This window comes from Anopheles merus, chromosome 2R, assembly GCF_017562075.2.
Source record: "Anopheles merus strain MAF chromosome 2R, AmerM5.1, whole genome shotgun sequence".
NCBI lineage: Eukaryota > Metazoa > Arthropoda > Insecta > Diptera > Culicidae > Anopheles > Anopheles merus.
The window spans coordinates 22,053,460-22,063,068 of record NC_054082.1 but is presented as its reverse complement, the minus strand read 5'-3'; the positions used below and the strand labels follow the sequence as shown (position 1 = coordinate 22,063,068).

The following is a 9,609-nucleotide window of genomic DNA, read 5'->3' as shown; positions in this document are numbered from 1 at the left end:
GTTATCAACCGTAGGTATGAATTGCTCAATCGACGTTACTAAGGACGAGAACAGTCTAGACTGTTTGGTGATCTAGTAGTACAAACAATAGAATACAAAGAGACGTTGGTGTTGCTTCGACTAAATAGATCTGTTTTATTTTGCTGCACAATTTGTTTCATTTTATGTTATGGACTCTTTAGTGTCATATACTAAACTATTAATATAGATAAATGATGTGTTTTTTCTTCGATAAACTATTTAAGTAATCGTGCAATCGTTTAAGTATTTAAGTATGCGTAGTAAAAATTAAAAAGATTATATCGTACGTGTAGAAAAGCTTCTTAGTGTATGCTGTAGCTGCTTACAAAACAGGCCAATCATGCTTACTTTTTACGCTTTAAGCGTAGGGGAGGTCACTATTGCGCGTCTCCCCGATGATCGGTCATTGAACCTCGCTTGTTTCATTTTCCAATAAAACAAGAAAGGTAATTAAAATCGTCTACGTTCTAAAAACAACACTGTTCACGTGTTTTTTTTTTTTTTTTAACTGATGCAAATCAATTACTTTGTAACCTTTGCAAAGTAAACGTACTATTAGCCATACGCATTACATACTTCGTCGCCGTTCGTTGGTGCTACGCCAACGCTTATGGAGTGTACTAAAGTTGTCTCATAAAAGCATTACCATTGACTACTCAAAACTATCCTTAGCGTTTAATTAGCAAACACGTGTTGTCAGCAAAGCATGCATTAAAATGGAGATGTTTTAAAAACGCTCTCAACACTACTAATCATCGCTTGTTACAAATTTTACAGCAGGCAGCTTTACTGCTTTAATTATATTTTATTTTACTTTTTACAACCACTAACCCAGGCCAGGCCCCGAAACTTTATCCAGCGCCGTGCTAAAGGGCCGTAAAGGCAGTAGGCAAAACCTGCAAACCGACCTGTTGCAAAAAGGGCTTTGTTTTGGAAATTGTAATTACAGCAACATCGATTACCGTAAACAGTTGTACAGAAACTAGCGTGTTTGCTACGCCAGCTCGTTAGAACTATTTGTTTCCCCGGGCTGAGCGTATATTTGTAGCAGCGGGAACGTTCCATCCAGTCAATCTTGTTTGTGCGTTTGCTAGTGCCGGACGGGTGTAACCAGTGAGTAACAGTGGTTCTTATCTGGAGGCGGCATCACACGGGACTCTTCCATCCCCTGCTACTAACAGTGTTTACTACTACTCGGCCTCAACCCTGAAGAAGAAATCGGAAATTCATCTTTCTGTGTGGACAATAGGTGAAGGATAGTGTTCGTGATCGTTCAAGTCGGAAGATCTTCATTCCCGGCCGAAGCAAAAGCTCTCAATGTTGGCCAATGACGCTGGGTAGTCGCGTTGAAATCAAAATGGTCCCAGCACGGCCAGACGATTTCGTCCCGTTATTGGCTATTTCCAAATCATTTATTATTCGCGCACAGCACCGATTACATCGAGCATTGGTATTGTTTTAAAGAAATTTATTCAAACCCAATTCTTCTCCCGCCGACCGGTGGCACAAAGAGAAGACAGAAACCCCGGGACATGCCACAAAACATTGCCAAACCATATCGGCCATTTATGCAATCGCAACGCGACACCACACGCATGTCTGTGGAGGGGGTGACATAATTTCGCCGCCAGTCCATCCTGTAGCGGCTGCGGATTTGGCGGCGTGCGCGCGCTTGCGCTCGCGCTCGCGCAATTACGAATGTCACGTAAACTTTCTTTTCAGTACAATCAATCTTCCCCAAACCGATTGCATCATGCGTGTGTGTGTGTGTGTGTGTGCGCCCGCGCACACGCTCAATATGAATAATAATCGGGTGTCTGGGGAAGCCTGCCAATTGCCAATCGCTGCACCGTAAAGCCTCCCGCGCAGCCAGTAAAGCAAAGCTTGCGCCGCGCAGTGCCGTCGCACATTGCACATTCAAAAAGCTTCGCTGACACCATTCCTTCAAGGCTAGGCCGGTTTGGGGTGAGATTTACAGCGGGTGACAAAAGAAAAGAAAACGAAATAAAAACCGAAACTACAATCTTATGCGTTGCAAAAACGGCAAACAGCAAACAGCCAGGACACTCGGGCAGTATTGCAGCCGTTGCACCATCGCCGAGGCTGCCAGTCCCTGACCAGACGCAACATGGCGCACTGCGGGTCAAGCGCGTACAACCGATTTGGGGTCAACAGTTGGGCCCGGAGCCGGAGACCGGACCGGGAGGCTCGAAACACAGGGGCAAAGAGGACGCCCGAAAAGCCAGAAACTTCCCAACCTTCCCAAGCTTTCGGGGTGGTTAGGGGGCTGCCCGACCGTCGCAGCGAACCTGTTTCTAGAGCGTTCTCCAAATTTCGTAACACCGCCACCAGGTCCAGGCCCGGGTAACCTTTTAGCCGGTCAAGGGCTTTTGTGCCCGCGCTGTGGCGCTCCGTGACATTTCGGTTCGGGTTTCGGAAAGCTATCCCCAAGGGTGGCGATATGTGATTAACATCAGTCTAGTTGAGCCGTCAGGGACTGTGAAGGCGCCGTTTGGCTGTGAGTCTTTACCATCACAGTACATTGACCTTCCATTTCCCATTTTTTAAAGGAAAACTACTAGCAGCAGTGGTCCAAGTGGTTGAAGCTTTCCCAAAAGCGCCAACGACATTGACCGACCGGCCCACCACAGCATCCCAGCAACCGGTGTGTATGTGTGTGTTTGTGTGCGGCGAGTGGCTATGATCACTTAGAAATGTGACATTCAAGGCCCCAATGTCAAGGTGGCCACCATGTCATGTAACACTCACACACACACACACACACACACACACACACACACACACACACACACACACACACACACACACACACACACACACACCCGCTGAGCTGCTTGCTTCCTCCCTTCCTAATCCAAAAGCGTAAGAAGCAGAAGTAGCAGAAGACGCATTAGACCCCCGACCGGCCCCAAACATACAAACAAACGCAAGAGCGCAAGAATGGCAGTTTCCCAACGATACAACCAAACAAACAAACAAAACAAAACAAAAAGCTCGCTTTCTATGCCACACACGTGAAAGATAAACAACATTCCCACAGTGCCCCAAACGGAACCAGCAACCACCCCTTCGGGCTGTTTTTGGGGTCGGGGAAGGTCACGGCAAGGAAGTAAATACCAGGGGAGGGGGTTGGGTGACCGGGGGTGAAACGAGGAGGGTGCAGATGACACCTACTACCAAAAGCACACACCGACACACACACACAGTCACCGACGGATACATTGAGGAGATTTCGATTGATGTGAGATCGTCGACACGGCGAAGGTGAACAGACCTGCGGGTGCGATCGCGCCCGTCAGGTCTCTCCGATCGTCCGGTGGGTGGGGTGAGACGCCGCGCCGCGTCCAAGAATGTGGCTCTCGTATTGAAGTCAAGTGCATTTGATGCACACACACACACACACACGCACGCACACGGTGCCCGCTAACAACGCGGCGTCTAACGGCGCCAAACACGCGGTAGAGATCAAGCGTGTGTGTGAGAGAGATAGAGAGTTTTTGTGAGACGCACGCTTACGCGGGAAAAGAAGCGCGAGAGAGAGAGAGCGCGCTCGCTGTCCAGCGCAGTCGTGCAGAGTGGCAACGCACCGGTGCGGCGCACCGTTTTCGTTCGATGCCCTCTCCGTGTAATTTCAAGGACGCACGTGGTTTGATGGTTTCGGTGGTTCAGATTCACACACGCACACACTCGCATCCCCAGCACGTATGTACACAAGGAGAGCGAGGGAGGGGGTAGAACACTACTCTCCGGTCCGGTTTTCCAGTCGTGGCTTTCGTGGGGCGTTTATTCATAGTCTACTAATCAAAACCCCAGATTAAACCCCTTTTCTTGCTCTCTCTCTTTCTCTCTCTCTCTCTCTCTCTCTCTCTTTCTCTCTCTCTCACACACTTTTTTTTGTTCATCTCTCTCTTCCATCCTATCCCTTCACCCCTTAATCCACATTGCCCTGCGATAACGGAGCGCGCGGCGTGAATGTCACGATGCGCGCGGCATTACGCACAATTCACGCACCGGTGAACAAAGCAGGCCGAGGGAAAGCAATCGCACGCAAAAAAAAACCGTCGGTCTCTTTCTCTCTCTCTCTCTCATACATACTCACACGCAAAAGCACCGAAAAAGTGGGTTACTGTGGTGCGGGGGCGGGGGAAGAGGGAACGGCGAAGAGAGCGTGTGTGTGTGTGCATTCGACTCGGCCGCTCGGCGATAAAGCACACACTACCGAAATGCGCTAAGTACACCCGCAGTTGGGTCTGCGTTCGCAGTGGCGCGTTTCGGTTGTGTGTTGCGCCGCCGCCGCTGCCGCTCTCGCCAGCCATCGTCAACGTCGTTGCCTACTACGAATGCACGAGCGTGTCTGTGTGTGTGAGTGTGCGCTGGCTCGCCCTGCCAAAGCTTCGCCGCTTTCGGCTTCGGCCATCGACGGTGGATGCAATAATAAACACTTCGCTGTCAGCCTCCGTGGCCGGTGGTGTGCACTTTCCCTCTCGTACTTGACGGCGTACCGTCGTCGGGGCCGTGGTCTCCGTTTTGCTGGTGTAGTTGCATCTCCTCCGTTCGCTAGTAGTAGTAGTAGTGGTAGTTACTGGTGCCTGGAACAGTACGGTACAGTCGGCACACGTGAACGCACCCGTTCGGGACGACGGTTTGCTGCCGTTCTTTCCCTTCGTTCGGTGAGGCTGTGCTGTGAGTGAAATTGTGATGTCCCACACGACGACGTGACGTATTGTCGTTGGTCAAGGACGTAGAGTGTGTGCATGCTTGCGTACGAGCGTGTGTGCGTTTCGTTCTCGGTTGGCGCGGTGTGTGCGCTCGCCTCGGTGCACACGGTGGGTGCTGTAAAAAAACAGTACACAGACGCGCGCGCGGCCATTCTCACACCCAAACACAGTGCCGCGGACCGTGCCAGTGTCGGTTGCACTTTCCCTCCCCCGGTGGCGTTTGATGGCATTTAAAGTGTTCGAAAGCGGTGCAACTACAGGGGGGAGTGAAAAGAGACACACTAACAACCCCCCACAAACTCGCCATGCATCCAAGTAATCCATGGGTCCGTGTCCATTTGTGCGTTCCCTCTCTCTCTTTAGCGGTGAGTGATTGAGCAGCAACAGCAGCAGCAATAACCGCCAAAATACTACACACTACACAAAGTGTGTGCGTGTGAGTTAATTTTGCGTAAGTTCGATGCGTGTGCGTGTACCTGAATGAGTGAAGTGTGGTAAGCGAAAAAGGCAAGTGTGGCTTTATAAACATACACACACACACACAAACACGCCCGCAAAGACCAGCAACAGCAAAAGCAAAAGCGATTCCGGTGGAAGCGAACTTGCCCAAAACAAACAGAAAACAAACGAACACAAAAAACAGACAAAAACCCCCGCTCTCCCCCATTGTCGCCGCCCTCACATGCAAGCCCGCACAGCCGTCAGGATGAAGCAAGAAGTGGCGGTCGGCATGTACGTGGACGAGGATCGGGACGTGTACATGATCGAGCGGAAGGACACGATCGTCGACATCATCCGGATGCAGCAGAAGGCGGGCCTGTGGCAGACGCTGTCGGTCGACCTGGTCGACTGCGGGCCGGGCAGCCGGGAGGGCGACAACTACATGTCGATCATCAAGCGGGTAAAGGCCCACTGTAAGGCGAAATCGGTCGACGGGCGAAACCACGGTAAGTGAAGTTGGAGGATTTAAGGAAAAAACGAGGGAATTTCGTGCATGTGTGTGGAGTAAAAAAACAAAGCAAATGTTCGTTTGAATTTGAAACATGAACGCATGAAACCGTTTTTTGTGTGACTGCGTGTGTGTGTTGTTTTTTTGTTTGCTTCAGCCCATCACCCCCTTCTTGTGCGTGTGATTTTACATTCCACCGCACAACACCAATACAGCTGTGTGAGTGGCCAAAAGAACGCGTCGGTTCGCACGTAGAACACAACCGAACCGCGGCCACCCAAGTTCTAAGTTGAGCAATGACCGACCTTCACCGGGAGCTTTTTTTTTTCTTTCTCACTCTCTCTCTCTCTCTCACTCGATTGCACTCTATCGCACGAGTTCACACAACCCACCGGTGTGCAACATCATCGACCGGGTGCACTAACAACGGGGAGGATTTTCCTTCTCCCTTTTTTTAGTGTGCGCGCGGGATGCTTCGTATAGATAGAGCCGGGTTTTCACACCGCAAAGAATGTGCATTGGGCGGAAGAGGAAAGCTCTCTTACCCATCACCTCCACTACTGCTACTAACTACACTCTCACTCTGCACATCTCCTTGGCTCGCAATGCACGCGGAGAAAATACACCGCGGTGGAGACGCCCAGTAACTTTTGAAGTTTGCGTGAAAGAGACACACGAATGCACGGGAAAGAAAGCACAATTTTAAATGGCCTTCGGGTGCGATGTGCCGTTTAAAAAAAAAAGGGGGGGGAAACCCTTTCTGTTTGCTTGCACTGTGCTGCCCGCATGGTGCCCGCGCAAATGCATTTCGTTCTCGCACGGTGTTGATGCAGGTCTTGGCGAGAAATCGATTGCTCTCGCACACAAGCGGCGGTTCCGTTACGAGCAGGAGCGAATTTTCTTTCAATGTCAAGTTCGGCGGTGGAACGGAAGCGACAAATAACAATGCACTTGCACACATACAAACACACACACACACGCACGGGTGTGATTCAATGGCAGTGAAATGCAACGACCTCGGTTTGGCGCCAGTAGCCCGCTGCATTTGTTCGATATGAACCAGGCAGGAGGGGGGGAGGTGGGGAGGTGGGGGTTGGAAGTTTTACGATTCCACCGCCAGCCCTGATGAGTCATTCGGGGTCGAGCCAGTCGGCCGAACCGGTGTCAAACTGGTATGGAAATTTTTTGAAAGAAACTGGAAATTTTCTGCTTGTGCGACTCGATGACCTTTGCTGATATTAGTGTACTAAAAATAGAATTTAATCTTTTCGTTTATCTTCCACCTTTAACCTTTTGCGAATAGGCCATCACGGAATTGCTTTGGCTTTGTTTTTCTTCTGCATTTCTAAGGGAAAATGGCGAAAGAAAAGGAGCAAAAGAAAACCCACTTCCATTGAAGCACCACCCCAGGCAAACCCCACATGCACATGCTGCAGCGGGAGTGCAACTGCAACTACAAGCAGGGCGAAAGACCCTCAAACCACCCCGTGTTATCGATCCACGAAAGGGGGAAGCCACCGAGCACCGAGGCGTTTTTCTCCCTTTTTTCCATTACATCCACCGGTTGGCATTCAAAGCGCAAGATTAATGTTTGCATATGTGCTCCAAAACTAGTCCATCCCCCGCTAGCGCCGCTACGGCAACTTCTTTCTCTGCCCGCAAAACGCAGGGGGGCTTGTCCGGGCGGTTGCCGTCCACCTCGCTTCGTGAGCGGACGAAATTTATTTCAAGGTTTTCTAAGCTTAACCCACTTTGCCGACTGGGCAGCGGTATCAGCGGCGCACACAAACGGACGCGTTTAAATAGGTTAAAGCGCATCGGCTTATTTGTGCGGCTGTACGCACACGGGTGGCCGACGCGCAGCGGACGAAGGCTGGCCCGAGCAATTGATTCATTCCACCACCGAAGTTTGCTTTGGCAGCCGATTCGAGTCGGTCAGTGAAGCTGAGTCGGAGTTAGAAAAATGCCTGCCTCTCCGCTGCATCGCACAATTGCGCATCGTGCGCCCAAACGTCACTGCGTGCGCGATGCGCCGATGCGTGCGTCACTCGCGTGGTGCGCTCTCTTTGTGCGCTAATCCCACCGCCCTACTGCGTAGCGGTCGCAATACCCACAGTGGCCTCCTCTAATTGTTTGCCAACCATTCTCCGTCCCCTTTTCGCAGTGTTTACGATTTCGCTGATTTTTAAGCGTCAAATTACCAACCCGAACCGGCGCCGGCTGTTCCGCTGCGATGCCGCGTTCGAGAACGAGATCACCGCGTACGCGAGCATCGTCCCGGTGCTGCAGCGGATATCGCCGTACGATCTGCCGTACCCGAAGTGCGTGACGGCCGGCAGCGACGAGCACGGCGATCGGATCGTGCTGGAGGATCTGACCACGAGCGGGTACGCCATGCTCGATCGACGGGTTGGGCTGAGCTACGAACACTGCATTGCGGTGATGAAGGTAAGTCTGCTCGGGAAGGGGAGGGGAGGGGTGGGATAAATCCAACCTTAGCAACTGACTAATTGTGTCTCGTAATCCCCTCCCAGGAGCTGGCGAAACTGCATGCCGTCTCGCTCGCGATGAAGCACGCGCACCCGCACGAGTACGCCGACGTCTGCTCGAAGATCCGCGAGATCGTGTACTGTCCGGAGGCGGCCGAGTTCTACACACATTCCCTCGAGTCGTCGCTGCGGGGCGCCCTGGACAGCCTGCGGTACAGCAACGGCGAGCAGGGCGAGCTGGACGGCCCGATCCGGGCGGTGGAGGGGCTGACCGGCCGGCTGTACCGCATCATGTCCGGGCTGGTGTGCGACGGCATCGACGAGGGCTGGCGCGTCATCTGCCACGGCGACACCTGGGTGAACAATCTGATGTTTAGCGCGGACCGGCAGCACGTCCGGCTGATCGACCTGCAGACGATGCGCTGCACCACCCCGGTGCTGGACATACTGCACCTGCTGTACACGAGCACGGAGCACTCGATGCGCCGGCAGTACGTGACCGAGCTGCTGCTGCAGTACCGCCAGTCGCTGCTCGAGGCGCTGGGCGAGCATTTCTGCGCGTGCGAGGAACCGGCCGCGGCCGCCGCGCTGCTGCGCCGCTACGCGGAGCAGTTTTCGTACGGCCGGCTGCGGGCCGAGTACGATCGCTGCCTGCCGTACGGGCTCGGCATCGCGATGTGGCTGCTGCCGGCCGTCACCTTCAACCCGGACAAGATACCGGACCTGGACGCGGTCACGATTCAAGATTTCAAGACGAAGAAGCACGACAAGCGCATCGCCCAGATCGTCTCGAACGACTACCACACGCGGATGCGCGACATTGTCCTGGAAATGTACGATCAAGGCGTGCTGCAGCGGCTCAAGAGCGACCGCATCTAGGGCGGATGTTGGGCATTTCTCTCTGTGTGGTGGCATTGCATTCGCGACTGGAGCGTCTATGTGCCAGAAACGCTGTCCGAATGGGGGAAGAAGTAGACGGGGGAGGGAATGGCGAACGGGGGACATGGGCGAGATAGTGGCACGGTGTTGGATTCAAGGGCGCGCTCGGTGCAACATTTCGATGTCGCCCATCCAGTACAGTCAACCCGTTTTGTGTACCTTCCATCACCACCACCGCCGCCGCCACGATCACCGCCTCCCCCGGGCGGCCACTGTACAGTGTTTGTGTTATGCTTTAGTCAGTAGAAAGAACAACAAATCCTAGAAATAGTACCGTACCCGGTTAGTGCGCATTTCAGGCGTCTTATGTGTGCGTTTGTATGTATGTGTATGTGTGTGTGTGTGTGGTTGTGTATTAAGTCGACAATCACCGCACGACGCCCGGTTCCGAAAGATAGTGCAACCGACAGCAACTAACGACCAACAACAAAAACGCAACGTTTACAATTCCGCTCCGCGATTGGCATCGGAT

At 52.6% G+C, this 9,609-nt stretch overlaps 1 protein-coding gene across 3 annotated transcripts in view; it reads left to right on the top strand.

The window, feature by feature from the left end:
- The first annotated feature begins 1,061 nt into the window (after positions 1-1,061).
- LOC121603672 overlaps positions 1,062-9,609 on the top strand; it is an 8,857-nt gene continuing 309 nt past the window's right edge. Inside the window, exons 1-4 of one of the 3 annotated variants that reach the window (XM_041932755.1) lie at positions 1,062-1,134; positions 5,124-5,707; positions 7,874-8,157; positions 8,244-9,609. The exon at positions 8,244-9,609 is cut by the window's right edge and continues 309 nt beyond it. In XM_041932755.1, the coding sequence (XP_041788689.1) occupies positions 5,443-5,707; positions 7,874-8,157; positions 8,244-9,077 (1,383 nt within the window). In that variant the 5' untranslated portion in view covers positions 1,062-1,134; positions 5,124-5,442 and the 3' untranslated portion in view covers positions 9,078-9,609. The other 2 variants (XM_041932756.1, XM_041932757.1) reach the window with 2 other exon arrangements.